Consider the following 24,020-nt stretch of genomic DNA (forward strand, 5'->3'; position numbering starts at 1 on the left):
AGGACTTATCCCCAAGCCTGTGCTATTTTTATCATTTCCACTTTTAAGAAGCCTTGGCTAACGTGACTCTGCTTCCTCAACACCGACCAGCAGACTCGAACGTGAAAAAGCAGGTATTTTCTCTAATGGGGGAGAGTGGAAATGGAGGTCATACCAATTACCTCAAACCACTTGGCTCCCACAGCCATCTTTTCACCTCTGCAGTAAACAAACCCTTGTGGCTGGGCCGTATACGAAGCAATTCCTTTGAAGAGTGCTCCACATCTCAGTTCTCTTCAAGTCTTGCTATCAACAACGACAGTACTTTGGACTAACACTTGGAAGTTCAGGTGTCCCAAAAAGACTCCCGTGCAGATACCACAACCACTTTTGGCAGTTTCAGAATCCATCCTGCTCTTCGAAGGCAAAGCATTTTGAAAGAAAAGATGCACAATTAAATCTAAAGAAGTAAAAATATGGAATAGTGGAGTTTATACTACAATTCCCTTGCATAAGGCAAGCTTACAGGATACAGAAGAAACAAATCTTTGTTTGCACGTTATAATCTATATGAAACAGATGCTTAAGAAGTCAACAAATCCAACGTGTTAAGAAGCAACCTTTTAATAAAGAAAGCAGAACCATACTTTGCTGTTAACAAACATTTTGAAAAAGGCTTATAAAATTAAATCTAAGCCAATTATCTGGTGCACTTGCAGCTGAGAAGGAAGCGTCAATACTCCAAACATCTGCTCAGTTTGAGTCCTCTCTTTTCTTATGGAGTACATATTAGCTTCCAGTTGTACGAGTGATTAAGAGAGCAATAAAGAATTGCTCAACAAAAACTATTTTCTGAGATTATTACAGACTAAGGTCAAAGAAGAAATTCATATGTTAAGCACCATTACCAACGTGGAAGCCTGTCAGAGACACCAGTTTGAATAGCACAGCTTTCTTCCTTGCGCCCCACGTCTAGGGGTCAGCTAACAGCCGGGGTGAGGCTCGCGAGAACAACAGAACTGAACCATCGTGGAAAGCACACTCCAGTCACACTGGAGCCTGCTGATGCCAGGGACTGAACAGCAGGAGGACTTTGATGTTTTCCATATTGAAGCCGAAGGGTGAAAGAAGAGTCCCAAAGCACTGGAAGAAACAAAACAACAACAAATTAGCTCAATTTCAAAACCAATGTCCTTTTGCAGGCTCAAGATACAAATGAAAAAACACTCTGTATCTCTCCCTCAAGGCAACAGAGCTATGATCCCCTCAACGCTGATGCCGTGAAATAGGCTTGTAGTAAACAATAAATATTAACCAAGACACACAAAAGAAAGAAAAAAAAAAACCAACAATCTCTCGGCAGCCACAGCTCCAGCCTTGTCCACTCACCCTTGGCGTGGTCGGCTCAGCCGGAGGCCAGCGCGCTGGGAGCGCTCACAGGCCACAGCACCCGCAGCACCTAGGCAGAGGAAGGACGGGTTAGGACGGAGTTTCTCCGTGCTACAACTCTTCCAGCTGCGCCTTCAGAGCTGAACAGACTGGGGAGGAAGACAGCCTATTTTCTCAGGTGTTCAGGCGCGGATTATTTACAGGTTATCGACTCAAACATGGGAAAACTGAACAGACAATCTACCAAGACCAGCCCGTGCTTCCAGACAGGATCCATATTCTAGATGCCATCTAAACAGTTCCAGAAATAAAGATTAGGCTAAAACAAATGGTGCAAACTCTCCTGCACCTTCTCAACCCATCCCCCAAGTACTCTGCCGGGACTGGTGTTATCCTCACACAAACCCTCTTTTCATGAGGCAGCAATGACAGGGCTCATTTACTTTGAGGGTTTTACTTTGGCCCTCCTGGCTTCTATCATAACCTCAAATATTACATTAAAAAGGCTTTTAAAACATAACATTCACAGCAGCGCAGGAGCTTTTCACTGCAGCTAGCTTCTTCCCTGCCTGTCTGCGTGTGGCACCTTCCCATTAAGTGCATGAGTTAAGATGTAGATTAGCAAGGCAAGGAACCTTTGCCCTTGGCATCGACACTCGGCTGTGACAGGAAACTGCAGGCTCTCTCTCCACGAAGTGTAGAGCCACTCATTACACATTGGCAGGGAAGTGCACATCTCCAAACTATACACATTTTCTCTTAGATAAGCAAAAGACTCAAGTGTTTATAAATATGAAAAGTTCAGCAGCTGGCTAAAAAGTTAATTCTCCAGTCTCACTTAATGAGCTTTGGGGAAAGTGGCAGGGGGATTTGTTCAGAAAGCAGAGTGTCACAGAAAGCAGGACTTGCCAGACACGGCTCTGCTTAGCCCTACTTTCTGTCTCTAGATGGCTGCTATCGGCAAAATGGCAAGGAATCCTCTAACGGGCACTAGGGAACAATCAGAATAATAAATGTTTTCTCCTAATCTTGCAATCATAAAAATTAGCCCACTATTAATCCAAGTCCCATGACTATTTTCCTTTGTTGTGAAAATATCAAGCAATCCCTATCAAAACACTTTGGAACATGTACCATCTCAGGATTGTGTCCAATTCCCTGAACAAGGAAGTTGTTTTCAGCAGGATTCAGCAGGAACACTGCCGCTACATTTTTTTGATACTTTATTATTAACTAACAGTGGTCTGTTCCAGCAGCAAAAGGCTCAGACGTTTAAAGAACGGGGCTGATTTGTTTGGAAGGTAAGCGTGCTGGTTGTTTTCAGGAACTTCTGAGAAGCCTGTTTACAGCCCCTGCTGTCACTCTGCATCTCTAGCTTTCCTGAAAGCAGACTTCCCAGTGTCTTTATAAGATACTACAGAAGGAATTGTGCAACATCGCTTTTGCAAGATAATACATAGCTACCCAGTGCTCCACCTGTGTAATTATTAAAAAATAAAAATTCACACCGAATGGAAAAATAATCACTCTTTTGTCTGCAGTTTCAACAGAAATTGTTTTATGTAACAGCGTGCTTTTCAGCTTGCTCAGTGAACCGTACCGATTACTGCCATCTCTTTTGCATACCTCCTCCCTTCTGTCACTTACTGAGAAAATTCTAAACAGCAGCTACTTAAGAAACAGAGCTGTCTCTGATGATTGAGAACAGAGTGATTCTCCAAGAGATCAGAAATTCAGCTGGAACAACCAGCGAGGCTGAGCTCTCACCCACCAAGAGCACGCGCGCTGGTACCGCAGGTCCCACGCAACGCTCTACCACAGCTTATTTCCCCGTCCTCACCGGCACCGACCCACACAGTACATCTTCCCTTGGTCAAAGAGTATTAAAAGTCTGAGTTGCAAGAGAACTACTAAGCCACAGTTGGCTCTAACTTGATCCATAAATGCTGAGGACTTCTGCCAGCATCGGTCCCTAGCATCTGTAAACCCCTCCACCTGCGCATGACACCGAAAATCCCTCTGGCGCCTGGTCCCAGGGCCCAGCAGCGCGGAGGCAGGACTGCCTCCCGTTCCCGAGGGAGCCGACTCGCGGCCGGTGCCAGGGCTCGAGTCTCTGTTGATGGTGCACTACGCTTGTATACATTGGAACTAGCAAATGCTTCATTGTGATTTTTGGCCACTTGGAATATTTTTAGCAATTTGCCAAGGTTTACCCTATGATTTATTATGGAGGAAACAAACTCAAGTACTAACAAATGAAAATATGTAAACTCTGACTTTTCAAGTCAATAGAAAGGTATTCAACTTCTTAAAACCCTTTAGAGGCACGCAGTTCGCTGTAGATTCAACTGCTGGAAACAACAGTTTGATTAAGAAGCAAAGGAAATATAATCTAAGGAGTCATATTTAAGCCAGTTCGAGATCTATAGTGAAAAATACACAATACTTTCCAATTGTAACTCCTAAAACTGTGTTCTAGATTTGCTGGAAATTCAACAATTCAGTAATTGTTGGAAATATATTTTGTATGGCTTTACCACTAAGGCCAAAGCACTCCAGGTATCTACCATCCAGAAGTTTATTTCCTCAAATTACTGTATGTAAGAAGTTAAAACACAGCATCATGAAAAAATACTTAAAATAATGATATATACAGGAAAAAATATTTCATTTTGGAAGCTTAAAGCACTGGAATTACCTGCAGATATAACACTAATACAGCAAGTAATTCTTTTATTATGGTACCCTTGGGTGGAGAGGCAGGCGTCATTAAAGAGAAGGCCCATTTTCAGTATGAAAACTCAACCAGATGCCACTGCCACGTACCTCCAGGATACACCAGATAATTCTTTATGAAGCGTTAGCAGCCATCGCTGCATCATCTATAGTGAAAACACTGAAGCAATCAGTGAATAAAACGGGAAGTGTTAGTTTGATACTGAGTATCATTGTTTCTTACAAGTTTTCTGAATGCTTCTGAAAACACCAGGAATGGGATCATAGAATCATAGACTCTTACAGTTGGAAGCGACCTGCAAGATCATCAAGTCCAACCGATCAAGAGGACAATAACCTAGTAACTGAAATAAAGAATACTTGTCATTAGAGTATGAGTGGGAGTTAACATTAATTCTGTCTAAAACAGCAGAACACCGGAAGATGGTATTTCCCTCTCAGCTGCCAATCTCAAGAGAGTAATACAGAAGTCACTTCTTGTCTGTCCATCTCAATACAGTCTCCGCTTTCGCCAGTGTCAAGCTAGCACAGTGAGCTGCAAGACCCCCTTGGTCTGTGCCTGCCACCACCGTGACTTGTTTGGTGGAACGATGCGGCAATGTGCATCCTTCCTGATCATCTTCTCACCTTTTCAGCTGAACAGACGCTAGCTATCCTTTCCTACAGAAAGTGACATAAAAACACTGCCAAATGACCAAACCCTGGGAGTTTTTTCCCCACACTTGGACACGTCACTTGACATTCAAAATGCCATTGTGCGAAGCCAACTAACTTGTACAAAGTCTTTTTTTGGTTCAAGAAACCCAGCAGAGAGAACTTCACCGAGCAATTCTTTGTTAGCATAACATTTGACCTTGTATCTCTTTGGAAATCATACAACTTTGCTAATGCAGTCCTCGCAGAATTAATCAAGCAGATAGTTAGACCCTAGTTACTATGAACCCAGCCAATTATGAGCAGCACTGAGATTTGTCACTGGCATGTCCAACTACATTTTCCAACATAAAGATCAACAGAACTGTGTGGAAAAGAGGCCCCGCTCGCAGACCTACATGACTTGGACATCGTAGACTAGAATCGCTAGCAAAGCCAACACTTGTAGGAACGAAGTATTCTTAAGAAAAAAAGGCTTATCTCCTGGGTCCCCATTACCTGCTGCATTAAAACAGCAAGAAAGTGTCACGCCTTTCACCCTCTATTTTGACTACTAAAGCCAGAATAAACGATTCATTGAGAGCTCAGAGCTCGCTCTTTGCCACTCTGCTCTACAGCAGGGAGAGAAAGCTCCCTATGCGGTTTCTCCCTCTGTCGAGGTGCAACAGCACAGCTTTCAGAGTCCGCAGAAAGAGGACAAGGCTACAGCCAGCAGCAATGTTAACAGATAAGCAGGGAAATGAAACCCTGAGAAGAGCAGAGAGGAAGAAAGGAGATGGGCACAGAAGGCACCCACGGGAACAAATGGCTCAACAGCAGACATTTAGATATATTTAAAGCAGCACAGATTGCAAACCTGTCTAGGTAAAAGCCTGACTGTCATTGTCAAGTCCAACTTCTACCCTTGAACAGGTACTCCATGACAGAACTGTGGCCACTGAACACGTTCTCCATCTACAACTGGAACTAGATGAGATCTAAAACCATTGGTCTAGTTCCCAAAAGGTGACAGCTAAATAACTTCTGAACCTGGCCTGGAAGTTAACAGTTACTAAACCTCTGTTCTCATCCGTTCCACTCACACCACGCTACTAGTCTGCAATGCTCAGCAAGGGACCTGTTTTTCCTGCAGTCCAGTCTGCCTTTTACTCATTTCTCAAAATCTCCAGTCGACAAGTTTATTCTTTGAGGCGCTCACACTGCAGTCTTGCACTTCTATGAGAATAAAATCCATACGCGCATTGCTCCACGGCAAAATTTTTCTGGTGTTGAAATGCTGCTCTCTCACCATAAGAGTGCAAATTAAAGCCATGGTATGTTACAGTAACAGTTCACCTTCTTGTCAAAATAGACATTGTGCCCAAATTTCAACAAGCGTTTGTAACTAACCAGATTCTCACAAGAGGAGATAAAACAATTCATGCCCCACAAGCAGGAGACTGACTAGAGCCTACTTCACCACAGACCTCAAAGCTCCCAAAGATCCCACAAGTTGCCTAAGCAAGTGCCATGACAGAGACAATACTTACAGCTTTAGCAAAAATGACCATCAGCTCAGGGAACTGGTGCGTGAGGAGGGCAAGCATTGCCGAAAAGGAACACAGCCCTGCTGTGAAATGGATGAAAAAGGGAAGTTCCTTCTGCGGGTAAACGGAGACTTCGTGAAACGCTGAAAGTTAAAAATGAAGAATATTGACATCTGATAACGGAGGACAGTTTTCCAAAATATTCACCCTGCCTTGTAACTCAGTTCTGGACTTTCAGAAGGAGTAAGCATGGATTCAAGACTGTTGTGCAGCACGTTTAGCACTTAAACATCTCAGAAACTTTTCCCCTACATTAAATGCTTGTCTTCATTATTAATAGTCATTGCATATTCCTCTTCCCAATGGGCTTTATTTTTGAAGTGTTTAATGAGGCTCAGTTTTTAGTAACCCCTCTTTTAACAGGGCAGACAGAAGAACTGTAAAACTCACAAGCTGTCAAAAGTACCTAGATCAATTCAAACAATTCAGGTGTTTTCAACCCTCTGAAGCATTAATCCTGTTGCCTGAAGAGAACAGCACATCTCCCTGTCCTATAAGAAGTTCAGCAAGTACAGAACAACCATCACATTATATACACATGCAAGATAGCTCCTTAGTACTTTTCAAAGATTTCTGGTTGGTAGGCTACAGTAAATTTTGTCAGGGCAGCTGACAGAGCAGACCTCAAGGAAAACAGTACCAGGACTAGGTTATAAATTCTGTACATAGCAGCTCCTTGCGATTTCCAATCTCTGGTAACAAAATCAAAAGAAGGTGATTAGACAGGCTGAGGGCTGGCATATGGAGCTTTCAGCACTCAAGACACTACTACTGGTTACAAGCTGTGGATCTGTTTGGTGAATTTGCAATTACTTACTGGCTCTGAGTACCTGCAGGTCTGAATTTATCCAATAATTTTAAAGGGTTTTTAAATGAAGAAAAAAATTGTTTCTGTAGACATAAGTAATTATGAAAGGGCTGCACACTTCTTGACAAGCCGTTTTTAAAACCTAGCAAACGTCTCAAAATGTAAGCAAGCCTTTTGGTAAAACAAGAAAATACAACTGTATTCATTTTTAAACTGAAGTCTGAATTACTGCAGTTACTGCTTCTGAATGCTGGCACATTAAAACTTCCATTGTGGGAACAAGCCCAGCAAAAGTGGCTTGTGCTGTGCAATTCATTAATGACAAAGTGCCTGGGTTTTGATTTGCTTTTAAGCATATGATTTTAGAGCACAACTAAGTACAACATTTGGAGTTCCACACCTAATGTCTAATCAGAGATGTTAAATGTTACCCCAGAGATTATCAGCTCACCTTCTTCACACACAGCCAGCCCGTACAGCGTGACAGTAACACACTGCCCTTTACTAAGCAGCCAGAGAAACCACTGGTCTGCTACGGAACACCGTTATGCTCTCACACTACACAGAGACTCACTTGGTTTTTAGCAATATGAAGCAATATAATTTAGAAAAGGTCCAAACATAAGTTAGGAAAGTGTAAGGAAAAAAAAAAAAAAAGGATTCTTTTTGCACTAGTTTTTCCCTACATTGGGAAATTAAAATCAAAGCCGAAATAGATAAGGACAACTACAGACAATTCTACGCGTTCCCAGCCATGAGAACTATTACTAGTCAGACCAATACAGGATTTCGGAATCATTAATTTGGTCAACATTATTTTAAATAGATAAATTTTTAAAAATTAAGTGTCAAGATTTCTTGAGGAAGTACTACAATAAAAGTGTTAAGATTATTTTATTTATGGGTCATTTTATATTTAAAATATAACAGGAATGCGTGAGTGATCGTGTTGAAATATCTGCATGTGTTGGTGTTTAATTATGCTGGGAAGCCTACAATTTAGGGTTAGTCGCTAACCAAGGAATTCCTTGTGCAATATCCTGCATAAGTGAGAAATGAGTAATTTAAAGCAGTCTGGGGGCAAATGTAAATTACACATTTTAAATATAACTTCAGGCTTTTAAATAGAAACATATAAGTGTAGTTTTCCTTTCCACAGCTGTGGTCTCAGCGGGTCTGCCAGTGCTTTTGCAGTAGCCCTTTCCACTCCCATGGGACTTGCGTTTCTTCATGATGTAGAAGTTCACCCCCAAAGGAATTCTATTAACATGTACAATTAACAGTTCAATTCTAATCTAAATTAATTTTCCTATTTTCCTAAATAGGATGAGCGTTGGCCCTAATGATTTAGTTTGCCTTAACTAAAGAAAAAACATGTAGGCTCATAATTGTATAATGTAATCTTGGAGTAACAGGCAGCTGGAGAAGACTTACTTTTCAGTGTCAAGTGTCAGTGTAAATCTATAAAAAAACCTACATGGATAAAAAAAGAAGCATACTGTCCAGCAGACAAACATGTACCAACGAATTAATGACAGAAAGCAGTACACATTCTGTGAAGCTACAGATGAACCAAGGATTCTCTAAGATCACAGACAGGCTCTGCTAGATACCTGAATGCAGGACTGGAATCATGCAGTTATTCCTGGCCAAAAGGAAACAGCTCCTCTACCAACAGTAGAATCAGTCCATTTTGTTGTTCTCAAAGTTGGCCAAACTTAGTCTGAATTTACCACACACAGACTTCATCTTCAAAGGACTTATTACAGAATCAAGCTAACATTTACCACACACACACCCCAAGTGCTTCAGGATCGTTTGGGAGGGACATCAACAAATAGTCAAATAGTTGAATCCCTTTCATTGGAAGCTCAGACGAAAAAAAAATTAAAAAAAAAAATCACAGTAAGGTAAATACAGAATACCACAAACTGGACGTGTCCTTAGCTTATGTTTTATTATCATTACTGCTTAGAAACCACTTACTTGGCAACAGTTCTCTGTCTGCTGTTTCTGTGCAACTCGGATAGGGATAGAAAAGATGACCCTTCTCTAACGGGTATGGGATCATCCTAAATGCTAAAAAAAAAAAAAAAAAAAAAAAAGGCAAGTGACATTAGATCTGTATCGAAATCAAGCGACAGCTTCTCACAAAGAGAACCAATTGTGTCTGAGGCGAACAAAGAGAGATTAGTCTACTGTACAGACAAAAATAAAACAAGGAGAGATACTTACTGCCTTCCCATGTACAGTGTAGCAGGTTTAGAGCCCCTTCTATCCTCTTCCAGTGCTGGAGGTGAAAAAAAGCATATGCTACTGCCTCACTGTCACCTCGCTTCAGAATATGCTCTGGAGGTAGCACTAAGCTTTTCATTTCTAGTAAATACTGCAAGTAAAAACGGAAAGCACGCTTGGTTACATGGAATACTGCAAAATCTTTAATTGTGAAACATAAATTATCATCTGAGGCACAAGTGAGCATATCACACAGGAGTCAACTTCGACCTGTTGAAGAAACAGCCCAATCCTGACACAGGCATACAGCCTGTGCTCACACGGGAAGCGAACAGCAGCAAAACACACATCCGTGTGTAAGACTCGAAGTGGAGTTTTCACACAAAAAAAATATCAGGAAAAAAAAAAGTATCTTCAGTAAGGCAAAATAAAAATACATTCTTGTGGCATATACATAGTGTTGCAGGTACAATACCAATGAGCTACAAGTTCAGGCTAATAAAAAAACCTCCAACAACGGTGGTTTTGGTCATTTACTCACTGGAAGTTTCAGTGTAGGAGGCTAAGTACTTGTTAGCTCTCAAGTAGGAGTAGCAAACCAGAAAGTGTCAGTATGCTAACCAAAGGAACAATAATAAACCAAGCCCAGGAAAATGTTGGTTTAATGTGGTTTTGCTGGACTACCACAAAGTATCTCTGATTTCAGTTTCTCAATTTCAGCCTTCTCCCTACATCAGCAGAATATCTGACGCAGAGAAGGGTCAAAGAACACAAGGATTAATCATTTTCCATTTCCCTTGAAACATGGGACATGCAATTTTGTTTTCTCCTGGTACATTAAAAAAGACAGGTATTCATTTGAACTTAGCTTTTAAAAACAGATGAGCAATTTCTACAAGACTGAAGTGACAGTCTCAGCTCCAGCGTTCACCTGTGAGTTGTTCTCTCCTAGCATATTGTGTCTCATTCAATAACAGCCAAAGTTAATGCCTATCTTTGATCAACGTAGCTGGCAATTCCTTTGACTGTCTCCCAAAGCGTAAGAATGCAGCTAACTCACTGATTTATTTCAGCAGATGCCACAAACTATGAGATTATTTACTAATCCAGTTTGAGGACTTAACTTTTCCCATTCAGATTCTTGAAGGAATGTAGGAAGGGTTGTGCCCCAGCCAAATAAAGCACATTTACTGCCTGGCTAGGTTCTTCTCTTAGTGCCTTGGGCCTGCACTCCGGAGGGTAATATTCTTGCTAATCCCCTCTAATCCTCTTCAATTTTTTTTTTTTTTTTTTTTTTTAACACAGTAAAGGATCACTCACACAGGGCTGCTGTGGGAAAATGGTCTCCAATATCTGACCCTTGACCTGACTCCTCAGGCTCTCCGCAGTGCCCACTCTTCCTCCGTGCTAACTGCGCGCAGAGCAAGGGGACGGAAACGCAACAGCGGCGATGAAGCCCGCTGCAAGTATTGCCACAACACGCCAATGCCGAACGGCAGGCTTCGGCGGTCTCTGCGCCCCTGTTACCGCGTAAACAGAAAAATTCCACACTCTGGCAGGTTTTCATGTCTGTGTTTAACCACAAAACAGGCAAGGCGTCACTACTAAAAACACCTTGGGTCTTGCAGATTTAAGGAAGTCTTTACACACATTAAAAAATTATAAGATATTCAGAAAATGATTGGAAACAACTGTGTTACACATTAGCAAAATGTAGTTACAGCTCCCTAATGTGAAACGGACCAAGGGTACCATTTTTCTAGCACTGTAAAATGCCTTCCTAACTTTCCAAACAAAACTCATCCTTGTAAAAGCATAGCTCAGAACAAAGAGAAACAAACATTATTTTATTTTCCTTATGCAAAATGATGCTATGTGCAAAGACAACCAGTTTCATCAGATGCAAGAACAAAGGGATTTGTACTATACATACTCATTTATTTTTAGTCCACGGGACAGAACAGACTGCAAATTCAAAAACCAGATTTTCTTCCCCACTACCCCACTGCAAGACATTCGGCAAGTTACTTCACTTGTTTGTACCCCTGTTCACCTCTTTGCTTTGACTATGAGCATTTCAGAGCTCTAGACAGCCAGCACACCAAACTCTGCCCTGCCATCTAATAAATTGCTGTTTCAAAGCAGCAATTAAAAAATTATGAAGACAACAGCCTGGGTATACAAGTAGAAGATCAAATTACTGTAACCTGGAATCATTTCTGTGATTGTCTGTAGAACTACGGAACATATTTTGCAAACAGCCTGTTTGAAATGATCCCTACCTTCTTTAGAAAAGGTAGAAGAGGCTCCTGAAACAACTGCAGGATATGTACAAAACAAAAGAACTTTTAGATAATAATGCGTTATAATCTTCTTCCCCTAAAGGCAGAGGCTAAAGAAAAATCTGTCTGAGACTGTCTGAAATGAACTTGCTACGCTCTTGATCAGTCATGCAAACAAGCAGCAATTTCTCCGAGCAATTAGCTTTCTCGGTGCACATTCTATTAGATTGGACAGGCAGACAGAACAGCGCGGCTGGAGAATTCGAGCCTCCACAGCAACAGTCACTGGGACTCCATGATCATTTGCGGAGGATTAGGCCTAGGACTAAGCCAACCTGCTGCATTCAAGGCTTCAAACTGAATGCATCACCAATACCAGTACAGTAAAAAGCAACGGAAGATTTTATTTTTACCCAGTGCTCAATGCAATCTATATCTTTGCCACTTCAAGTAATGCCAGATATTAAATTACTGTAGCAGTAGTGCCTCTTAATCTTGTTTACACATGGATGAAGAAAATAAGTGACTGTAGATCTTTCAATCACCAGAGTTCCAGAGCCATGCTTTTAAGTAAGGCAAAAAAAGCGTTCTGATTTCAGAACCACTACGAGTGGTTATTGTGTTGGATAACTTGGTTTGTCTCCAGGAATTTTAAATATCTGAATTTGTATTTATTAATGCTTACCCTTACCCAATAAAGGGCCTTCGTTAATACATTAGTGGATTTTCCAACGAGTAAGAAAATTTTGAGTTTAATTTTTTGGCAAAAAACCGTTTGATCATCACCTACTGCACACAACTAACTCTGGCCACCAAACATTTACGATATAAATACTAGTGTGTTTAACCATTCAATGGCTGGAGTTATACCCAGTTTCAAGAAAACGTGGGACTAGAAAGGCTCCAATAACAAGATGGTAAGATAACATGCCTTTTTTCAGCAGACAATAAAAAGTGGTCCAATAGGAAATAAAATACTCTTACCTTTGGAACATGAGGGTTAAATTCCACAGCTCTGTGAATTGCTTCCACAGCATTAATTTCTGCTGTACTGAGCCCTCTTTTGGAGGCAGTTTCTGGGGAGAACCTGAAGGGAAAAACTCACGTTGAACAAAAGTAATAAATGCTAACCAGGTGTTTATTTGTTCATGAAAAATTGACTGATTTATCAAGAATAATAAACAAACCTTTCCAGGAGACAAATGTTCATGTTAATGTAGATATCCTGACTGTCATCCATGCCCATATGACAAAGTTCTGTTTAACTTTTTGACACTGCATGTCAATCACGTAAGGCAACTGAGGGCCCAGTCGTTGGTAAGATTGCTACAACATACCTACTCAGAGGTACAGCTAGAATCAGCTGTGCAAACAAAGTAGAATGAAAGCGAGAGGCCAGCATCAACTACCACAAATGTCCTGTACCCCACCCACAAAACAAAGAGCAAGACACAAAACATAACAAGACACCAAAACAAAAGTTTACACAAAAGCACACACTTGTACATGGGTTCTTCAAAACCATCATCACCTGTATTAACTTTATGGATGCATGTATGCATATATATAAATATATTTAACTTGCTCTTAGAAACGTAACAGCTACATACCAGATTCAGGCCTTTTTAATCCATGTTTTACAGCATAACCCAAGATCAGCAACAAACCACAGCTCGCACAAACGTCCTTGCTTACCTTTCTGAAACAGCTCTGGCTTTTAACAGGGCTGCTGTGTAACATATTGCTGCCGATTTTGGAAGACTGATATCTATGATAAAATAAAATAATTATGCTTAAGATTCTAAGGCAAGACAAACATTTTAAATCTACAGCCTTTGAGCCTAAAGATTTTTACTTGGGCAGACAATGAATGTAGTATCTGGAACATTTCGGCTATGATTAGAAACTTGGAATTTCTTTGCACCGTCTTCCTTCTGGTCACCAGTCAGTCTCAGATTAAAAACTCTGAATTGTAGTTAGGTGGTAAAGAACAATTTTTTCTTCTAAACATACCAAGACACTGAAACTGAATTGAAAGAGAAACGCATGTATACACACACACTTAAGAATAGTGTACTTTTCCTGTATTAACTCACCAAGGTTTAAAATAAACTTCTAATTTTTACTGAACTTTGCCACTATACATTAACACAGTTTTACATAATGCTGAAAGAGACTGACAAGAAGCTGACAAAAAAAAATTAGACAGGCAGATAAATTTTAATGAAAATGCACTTTCCGTTCTTTTCCATTTTTCCATGGGGAAAAATTCTATTAGTTGTAGGTTTTGTAGAACATCCGAGGCCAAGTCTGAGCTGACAATTACAGATTAGAAGGTTAGCACTCCACAGTACAAGTTTACTTTAAAAGCAGACAAAGTCTGGGGTCTAATTCCCAAGTACCATGTTGTGTATAGTCAGATGGCTCTTGCTTTTTTTGTAAATCCCATCCTGGGCTTGTCCATCACTTATTAGAAGTCTGGCTGTCGTGTCAACCAAAACACAGGGGCGCTACAGAGAGTTTGAAGCTCATACTCATTTTTCCAGATGCTTAGAAAAAAAATCAGCAACACTTTCTTAAGAAAGAGGTGTAATTCCTGATGTTAACACAAAGCACCAGGAAAAGAGCAAATCGTTTTGTTAAATTAACAAGAACCCACACAGAACAACACGGACAGTCAAGTAAGAGGAGCAGGCTGCTAGGGTGGCCACGCACTAGGGGCACAGGATTTGGGCAGGAATGTCATACTTTGATTCCCTGAAGCAATAAAGAACAGACACACAAAGGAGAACACACCAACTTCTGAAGGGCAGGGAACGAGTGCCCCAAAATACTGCTTCTACGTCCCTCCATTCTGAAGGGGATTTAAGGGACACCTTTGACAGCAGCACTTTGCACACTAACGATGTGGGCATTATCTAGTCTGCAAAACTGAGGACAATAAGAAAGTGAGTATATATTTTATTAACCTTTATCTAGGCTTGCACAACACCTGAAACGTATTAATTGAGATGGAAAGTGAAAGCTAACTGCTGCCATTTAACGGACCAAAGCTTGCACACCACTAATCTCTGGCAAGCAGCATGACTGCATGTTGCTAATACCTGGCAAGCAACCTCAGCATGACAGAGTCACGAGGCCAAGTCTAGAAGATGACAGATGGAAGGCTACCTTTTCCAGCCTATTTACATCGGTCACTCGGGGGGCTCTGTGCTGACTGGAAAAGGCTGATGAATTCATACATAACCAGGGAAGTAGAAGAGATTAAAAAATTAATATAATCCTTGAATTGAAGCAAAGTGAGCTCCAAGATGTCTTTACAGATTATAAGCAATTTCAAAACATAAAAAGTAATTTGTATGCAATTTAGCTTGCCTAAATTTGACCTCATCATTCAAACTAAAAAAAACCTGACTCGCACTCCGGAAGCGCCTATTCGATGCCGATGAAGGGAATGTAGTCAACTAGCTGAGATCATGAGCAGACACCTGCTTTTGGATAGGCACACCTCACCCACCTCACCTATACTCTTAGCCAAAAACACCAATACTTCCCAGTAGGCATCACTTACCATCATACTTCGCTAAAACTGCCTGGACATCTGCATAAGCCTGTAACTCCAGCAGTGCCTCCAGGAGGTTTTCATGAATATTCAGCATACTGAGAAGTGGAAACTCTTTCATCAACTGCAAATCAGTAAAGAGAAATAAATTAAGCACATCCAGAATTGCACTTGAATCCCTGAAACACTTAACAGACATCGGTACAATAATGCAAGCTTCTTCAACATTCTGTTCTTTCACAGTCTTGGAAACTGACATGTAAGCAGCATGGAAAGAGTTGCATCCTTTCTACCTCTAAGGCATCACTTTGTTCCTATACTCACCTACTGGGAAATAAGTATATAGAGGTTCATACAACACACTTTCAGCCCAAATTTGCACGTCTCACAGTGAGTTCTTTTGGTTAGTAATGTGTTCCTACGTAAAAATAACTCATTATGATGCAGCTTGGGCAAGTGGAAGAAAAATTACGGTGAAGTACAAAGTTGAATACTTTGACAAGTTAGTTGTTGAGTCAAGTATGAAGCAAACTGGACAACAGAACTGTGAACATATGACATTATATAATATGAAAATTTAAAACCTAGATGTAGGGACGAAAAAAACCTGTTCTCAAGAAAAATAATAAACCATGATGTGCAAACCTCATTGGAAAATAATTAAGTTAGATTCATTATGATGCCTAGGAAGGAATTTTAAACCATCAATTTGGACAATGTGACTGAAAACAACAGGAGTTGTTTGATTTCTTTTACTTACATCTCTCATCATTTTTACTGCTTCTCGTATTCTTCCAAGTTTTCTTGCACACATAGCTAATCTCCTTTTCACATACACCAATACATTGGTGTCTCTTCCTGATTAAGACGACAAAAAAAAAAAAAATCAGTCTGTAAGTTTCAATTCATACATCCCTTTCCCTCTCTCACAAAAAAAAAAGCCCTACAGTCTTATTCCTAACTATATGTAAAAGCATAAAATAATTACTACTGCTGTCCCAACCAAGGCCCATCTAGACCAACATCAGCAACTTTTAACTAGATTAAATGACAGGGGGGAAAAAAAATAATAAAATTTAAAAAAAAAAAAAAAATCTTTTTTTCCAAAATGTTGGGTGGAATAAAAGAAGCTGCTACTGACACACACTGATTGCTTCATTAGTCTGCTCTACCTATCCAACTTCCCAAAACAACAACGTATTGAGTCTCAACAAGACAACCCATGGCGAATACACAGCGTAACTGCCCCTTCCTAAGTTTCATCGGGGTACTACAAAAGATCACATAGCACGTCATGCATGAGCACAGATAAAATAGCAGGAACTGCCTCACTGGATTGGGAATGAAACTAGAATCGCTAATTATAACTTCAGTTTTACATATCTGCTCACACTAGAACAAGAGTTCACATGATTCAACAGTGCTTACTCAGCTGTGCTTCGTGCTGGGGACTTTGGGAATGGCAGTTCTGAGACTTTCTGTAAATCATTTCTCCTGCTTTCAGAGCCTGCTTGAAATACTTCTCAGCATCTACAATAGTTGTTGCTTCTTCCTCAGCCAAGAGGACATATGCAGTGGCACAACTGTAATAAGGAAAAAACCCACTAATTATTCTGAGGGACGAAGTGTAGTATGTTTTTATTAAGTGTTAAAAGCATTAGAAATGGGCAGTTTTCACCAAGCATTGACAATATTGAAGTATCAAAATATTGACTTATGTTCAAGTGGTAAGTTTCAGGAAAACAAAAACCCTTTCCATTTTACAGAAAAAAACACAAATTTGGGAAAGAACAAAAGAAAGAATTGTAACAGTAAGTCAAATAATTTTCCTACAAATATTTAAAAAGCCCTGGTAATTGTCTGGAGAGGTTTTGTTGTGTTTGGTTTGCTTTGCTTTTTTAAAACCAGGAGGTAGACATTATACACAAAATCACCCAGACTACATAGCAAAACAGATCACAGAAGTGAGTGAAATTCTTTCGTTTGTGTTATAAGAGTATTTTTAAATCCCTTACAGGAGTGGCACCTATGAACTCCAAACACAGTATAACCATAATGCCATCTCTGAAATACATGTGATCTCATATTCATTTTAGACTGTTCCACATCTGAATAAAATTCCTCATTTGTTATTGCTACTGACACAAAGATATTTTAAAAAAATATTTCCCAAAAAAGAGAGAGAAAAGCCATTTTTTAGAGAACAGTTCAATACTTCAGCGTAACTGACAGCCACGTGCAATTCTCACAGTCACAGAAATCCCCCCGAAGCTATTCAGAACTGTGCTAAATCTGAATTATCAGAACAAGAAACTCACAGTGTGCTCAATACCACTCCTCCTCATCTTTCACACCAGAAATACAGCAACTGAACTTATACTCTAAACTTACTCATTGTTCAACTCCAAAGCTTGATATGCTGCTTTAATCCGGGCTTGAGGGTTTCTCTCTCGCCATGCTTTCTGCATAACTGTTGTAAAAACATCGAAAGGTTGGTGACGGACAGAGACATCGGCAAAACACCCGGCAGCCAACGGAGGCAATGCTGGCTGCTTATGCCTCAGCTCTACATTAACATTCACTTCCATTTTGCAAATTCCTGTTTGCTATACGATCGTTACACGGAAGATTAAGCACGTGTTTTAATTCCAGCGTGAGTTTCTACCACAAGCAGCAGAATCTTGCAACTCTCATTACACCCCAAATTTAATTTCAGAAGGCAACACCACCAGGAAGATCACTCACTGACCATTTTAAGAACTCCTACACTGAGGAGCAAAGACAGCTTACATAACCAGGCAGATGTACAATTTCTAAATTGCTACAGATTTTTGGAAGCATTTCCAAAGACTCGTTGAAAGCTCAGCAGGAGCAACTGTTAAACACAGGCTCTTGCACAGACCTGCAGAGAATTTTAATTTAGGCTTTCAAACAGACCTTCAAAGAAAACAGTGATAGAGTAAGGCGTGTCTTGCAGCACAGGTATAGTTTCATACTTAAGTATTTAGACAGCTATCAGATCATAAAGGGCTTAACAATTTATTTTTAAATTTACAAAGTACATTTGAGAGGCATAATAAGGCAAAGCCAATTCAAGACACACTATAATAATTTATCATCTTATTAGAAAGTGTTCTAGGAAACAATTTAAAAGGGTGAAATCTATCTATTTGAAGAGATTATTTCAATTACAACTCGAATTCAAAATTACAGTCAGACAAGGAGTAAACAAAAGTTCAACGCAATGGCTCCAAACCCCTCCCACTATGCTTCCATTAGGAAAAATGGAAATCCCAAACTGAAAGCAACTTTTAGCAAAAGAAAAACAATGTACTTGGAGCTACCACTTTCTATGCAGAACTAACAGCTCTCACACTAAATAACAGTTCTGAAAGAACTCCAAAACCGTACGTTCGTGGAGTTACATATCTGGCCTATCTCAAATACAACAAGAAAACTGAAGAATCTATACATGTTTCTTTTGGAACAAAACCTCCTGCTGTCCAGCAAGAGTAACGTGGAAAAATGTTTGAGTTTTCTTTTGGAAACATAATATTAGTCTTGGCTTAGTGAGCGAGACAATACACTCCTTTTGTGAAACAAAAACACATCGTTCATATCAAGCACGTCAGGACCAGCTGACAAGTAACGCTTCCGGAACTTGACAAACCGACAATAGTTCGCACCCAGTCTGACAATAACCAGGTAGAGAACATTTCTGCGCTAAGGAACACAGTGAAAAAACTCTGGAGGCTGCACTATTCACTACTAAGGTTTAAATGAGACCCGTCTTTGGCTGTTGAGAATACAATCCAGAATTCAACATTGTGCTGTTAATTATTTGAAAACTGTGAGATCTAAAAACAGGTCAGGATCCTGACAGTCTTAAAGTCAGTAGCGAAAGCACAAGGCAAAAACCCCGTCTTTTCACTAAATACATCTATTAAACCTCCTAAGCAGTAACAAAGACCATCATTTCACAAAATATTTGAAGTAACTTGTGCTACCTCAAAGTATATTAAAACCAGCCACTTTACACTCTCAGCAGCTATACACCTTACGCACAGGACACTGGTACCTGTGTCCGAAGGCCGAAGGGCATCTGTGTCACACGTGAAAAAGTTTTGATGATCTTGAGCAGACAAATTCATGTCGTAGTATGTAAGAGGCTCCTTCCCAGTCACCCACATGTACCTTTAATGGGAGAAATTTCAGTAAGAGGCACTCCTAATAAGTAGTAATGCTCATACGAAGGGGGATATCTATCTGTTGAACAACTGAAGCTACTGCAGAAACCAAGTATTAATAAGAGACTGGAGCTACTAACTAGAAGTTTTCAAGTACTACTGTTCCATAATCTGTACAGGTTGCCAGAAGGCTTCCTGCAGAGGGGTAAAAAAAAAAAAAAAAAGTCTTTTTGATCCTAAACTTCTAAACAACTTGGGAACTGGCTTCCTAGAAAGTAGTTTTTCATATGAAATAACACAAGAAGACTGACAACACAGTCGTATCAGTTTAATAATAGATAATTTAGATCCAGAATCACTGTCTCAACCTTTGAATAAAGTAGTAACAGCTGCAAGACCATTACTTTCATAGCAGTTTTGACGAAAGTAATTCTGGGAATGTGGTTTTCCTACTTTACGCTCAAAAAAACTGATGATGTTACAGTAATATTTGCATTCTTAACATTGAAACTGCCAAAGTTTGAATACGCGTCTTTTAAACACAGGATTGGCATCAATAACCCCTATAATCTTGCAAGTCTCAGCTGTTTCTCCATATTGCTAGAGCAAGCTCTGTGAAGAAGTAATGTGTATGCTCCACGTGTACGTAATTAATTTTAAAAACATGCAATGGTAAGTAAGATAATTAATACCTGCTATATTCTGCTCCTCTGAAAAGATTGAGAGGATTTCGCCACACTTTGCACTCTGAAAAAAAAAAAGGTACTTTTTGAATTAAGAGCACAAGAAATACTACCTTGACTTTAAAATGCAGTAATGCAAATGCAATTTTACTTTCAAAAGCTGCTTTAATGTTACTGTAATACAACCTGAGCACAATCATACAATCATCACCTTCTACCTAACCTGCTGCAGTCCCATAAATATTTCTGCTTCCCAACATTGCTGGAGTACAAAAGCACATGGCGGAAAGATTAAACACTGTCATTTCTAATGATGCAATGTTCATCTTGCACATATTTAAAATAGCAAATATCTCATGTTACTGAAACGGTTTTAGCTAAATATGTAATACATTTTCTAAAATATATTCTTAACAGTGATTGCTTTCGATCAAAGATACACTATTACTTACTTTACCATTATTAGAAAAGCACATTGTAAGATGTAGGCCCTTCTCCAGTTACAAGCACCAACGTCGAGTCAAAGCCATACAAAAAGTCTGTTTATGAGAACCAGCCGCCTTGAAGCTTAGGGAAAACTGCTGAGAAACATTAACAATCACCTGGCATGTTCTGCCTGCTCGTCTCATTCTCTCCAGCTGAGAATGCTGCTGGTGGTGGAGGGCTGTTTTCTACACCACCAATGAGGGGCCTCAAGTGACTCACAGAAACCTGCTCAATGAAAGATGTGCCGTATTTTCGGAAATGCCACCACTCAAACACCTGTCACGGGAGAAAAAAGCACCAGAAACTGCCTTAGGCAACACCCTTCCAACATAAACATCAGCTATGAAGAGCCAGTTGTTCACAGCCAGGACACCCCCTTGCAAATGACTATAGGTGGAACTTATCCACACAGAAATTAACATTAATTATCTGGTTTGGCCTGTCTTGTCACACAGGATTACCCAAATAAACATGAAAAAGACAAAAAAAAACCCAAACATTACAATTCTAGTCAAACATATGTTCCTCCCTCCCCAAATCATGAGGATAACTTCTAAACCCTCTCAGAAAGGGCCTCTACAGGGAAACTGTGCACAGAGGCAAGAGCTGCACAATGAGTGTAGTTTTTCCATTTCACAAAAATAACCTAAAAGAATAAAGCATAAAATGGACAATTAAAGTGACATGTCCTGCCAGTCTGAAAAGTCCAAAGGGAGAAGGCTAAATTAACAGCAATCAAGTTCACTCACCTGAAATTTTGTGTCAGAGGTATTTCTCTCTCTCTCTCTCTTTGAAGAGAGTAAAATTACCTGCTACCACAGATCTCAAGGACTACACCGTACTGTCAGCCCTGGACCAACTTATCTGAGTACTTTTATTAGCACGCAGAAAGAAGGAATGTTTAGACAAAGTGTACTCTTTGTTAAGAAGCATTACTACAAATAGTGGCTGACCAATGCCCACTTTTTTTCTCTTAAGAGCAAACCTATGTAAAAGACCTATCTCAAGCAGAATCCATCTCCTTATATGACCTTCCCAAAATTCTTCAATCAAAACCCAAGCAACATTACTTACAGCAAACAAGCTGCTTCTGCTACATGACTTTATTTTTTTTTTTAATGGTGGCTACAAAAATAAACCACCTAAGAAACAAATTTTGCACATCCTGGTGAATAGGTTTACTTGATGAGAAGAGACATTTTCTTTAGCTTTTAATACTGAACATAAAGATTAACCCAAAAGATGTGTATGTGGTACCACAGTCTGCATCAGGGTCAGACGATCAGCACTGCAGAAACAGCTGTGCCAGCAGAACTCACCCTGCTAGTGTGCCCCATTCATTTCGTGCAGTCAGCCACCTCTGTGCACCCTGTTGTCTGAGGATGAGCTGAATTATCGGCTCGTTTTCACACCAAAGTTGTTAAAATAGCTACATGATGACACACGCATAAAAGCCCCCCCCCAAAATTACTGTGGGAAGCTAAACTCTTAACTACATAGCTTAAAAGAGATAAAAATCTCAGGGCTTTCTTTACACAGAGAGGTCTACAGAGTTTGCACGTACACTGCACATTTTTAATGTATCTATGTATATACACATACATATGGACAGGCACTTCCTTAAAACAAGCCTGCATTTCTAAACCAGGTACAAGTTACTTTCCTTAGACTCACCCCAAAGTACAGCACACACAGCAAAGGAGTTTGCGCGATACATCAGAGAGGATACTGAACAAGTTCCTTCCCAGTACAAAGGCACCCTCTAGAGTCTGATCAAAACCATGCCGATTTACCCAAACGAAAGCATTCCAGAGGTGCTAAGTTATTTTAAAAAGTGGACTACTTACAAATATCAGTCCAGATATAAAAGACGAAGTCACTGTAAGGGCAAAGTAGAATTTCGGAGTCAAAGTGCTTAAGAACACAGTCACTGTTAAGAGAAACAAGAACAAAGACTTCACAAGCAGAACTGAAAAACATAAAATAGCTTTTTATTAAACAATGCTAAATGAAATATTATGCAAATATAGAGTACAAAATAACCCCAGTAACGTTACAGATAACACTGCTTTGCTAGAGAATCCTTTCCGTATATTATTTTCTGTTTGTAACCATCTGCGACAGTGAATTAGGTTACACACTAAATGTAAAAAGTTCAGTGTAAGTTCTCAGACAAAGCAGCCTATGCTTTCAACCATATCACGGCTAGTGCACACCAACAAGCCAATTTAACGTATTATTTAATGTATTATTTCATTTTCACCTAAAACGAAGCATGCCCTTTTGATGCAAGTGTTAAGAACACACATTTTCCACAGACCTCTTCCTCCTGGTATTTACAGCACAAGACAGGGACTGCAGTTTTCTGACGCTACTCTGACCGTGGTTTTGACCCAAGGGCACATCAGCATTGTCACCCGCCCGGGCTGGGAGGGACACGCTGGTGGCAAAGGGCAGCCGGCCCACAGCCGGTGCCCGGGGGTGAAGCCAGCTCACCCGCCGCAGGCCGACCGCCGACTCAGGCCTCGGCCTGACGACAGACCCCGGGGCGGAGAGCGCTGTCTGCAGGGACAGGAGTGAGGGGCGCGGGCGGGGGCCGCAGGCGGGGCAGGGCTGCCATCCCCCGGGCACCGGCCGGGCTGCAGCGGGGAGCACTCGGGCGGCGCCCCTAGAGCCGCCTCGGACGTTACAGCTGCCCCGGCGCCACGGGGCTGCCGGGGCCTGGGCTGCAGCCGCGGAGGCGGCCCCGGACACCGGGGGGGCCCCAGGCCCGGAGGTGGCGGCCCAGCGGGAGCCCCGGGGCTGGGCGGGTGCGCTCGGTGTGTCGCTGCGGGAGGCCCGGGACGCGGCACCGGCCCGCAGGGGACGGCCGGCCGACCACAGCCCTCCACAGGAGCCAGGCCCGGCCGTCTCCAGAGCGAGCCGCGGCAGCCTTCCCCCGGCGAGCCCTCAGCCCCCGGCGCGGCCCGCCGCGTCTCACCGGCCGCCAGGCTGTCCCGGAGCCGCAGCGGCACCCGCAGCACCGCGTAGAAGAGGCCGAGCCCGGCGGCCACGGCCAGGACCCCGCGGGCCCACGGCGCCGCCGCCGCCGCCCGCCGTCGCAGCTGCTCCCAGCGCCGCAGCGCCGCGGCCGCCCCGGGGCACGGCGGCCCCTGGCCGCTCCCGTCGCTGTCCGCCATGGCCGCCGCCGAGGGACGCCGGGAGAGGGGCGGGCCGCCCGGCGGGGCGGGGCCCGGTGGGCTCCGCTGGCGCGGGGGACTGGCTCCGCGAGCCCATCAGCGCTCCCACACCCGGCGGGGCGAGGCCTCAGCGAGCCCCCACGCCGCGGACCGGGAGGCCCGAGGGCCCCCGCGCCTTCCCCGGCCGCTGCGGCTCTCCCCGTCCCGGGCGAGCCCGCCCGCTCCTGCGATGGCCGCAGCGCGGCCCCTGCCCT

General features: G+C 41.7%; 1 protein-coding gene across 1 annotated transcript; it reads right to left on the reverse strand.

Annotated features, from left to right (window-relative positions):
- Window positions 1-587: 587 nt before the first annotated feature.
- ST7L (suppression of tumorigenicity 7 like) lies at window positions 588-23,958 on the reverse strand. The gene is made up of 16 exons (XM_086765931.1): window positions 23,568-23,958; window positions 22,435-22,517; window positions 20,704-20,863; window positions 20,111-20,165; window positions 19,310-19,425; window positions 17,623-17,701; window positions 16,660-16,814; window positions 15,992-16,089; window positions 15,241-15,355; window positions 13,365-13,437; window positions 12,654-12,756; window positions 9,388-9,538; window positions 9,139-9,231; window positions 6,288-6,427; window positions 1,369-1,438; window positions 588-1,122 (listed from the first exon to the last, which is right to left on the reverse strand). The coding sequence occupies exons 1-15, from the start codon at window positions 23,764-23,766 to the stop codon at window positions 1,385-1,387; spliced, it is 1,674 nt and encodes a 557-aa protein (XP_086622057.1). The 5' UTR covers window positions 23,767-23,958; the 3' UTR covers window positions 588-1,122; window positions 1,369-1,384.
- Window positions 23,959-24,020: the final 62 nt, after the last annotated feature.

Source organism: Chlamydotis macqueenii, chromosome 23 (genome assembly GCF_036417535.1).
Source record: "Chlamydotis macqueenii isolate bChlMac1 chromosome 23, bChlMac1.mat, whole genome shotgun sequence".
Taxonomy (NCBI): Eukaryota; Metazoa; Chordata; class Aves; order Otidiformes; family Otididae; genus Chlamydotis; species Chlamydotis macqueenii.

Coding starts and splice junctions, on each gene's coding strand:
- ST7L (XM_086765931.1), bottom strand. CDS start 23,766: ATGGCGGACAGCGACGGGAGCGGCCAGGGGCCGCCGTGCCCCGGGGCG. Junction 17,702..19,309: donor CCTTCGGCCTTCGGACACAG/GTACCAGTGTCC, acceptor TTTTTACAACAG/TTATGCAGAAAGCATGGCGA. Junction 16,815..17,622: donor GCTTTGGAGTTGAACAATGA/GTAAGTTTAGAG, acceptor TCCTTATTACAG/TTGTGCCACTGCATATGTCC.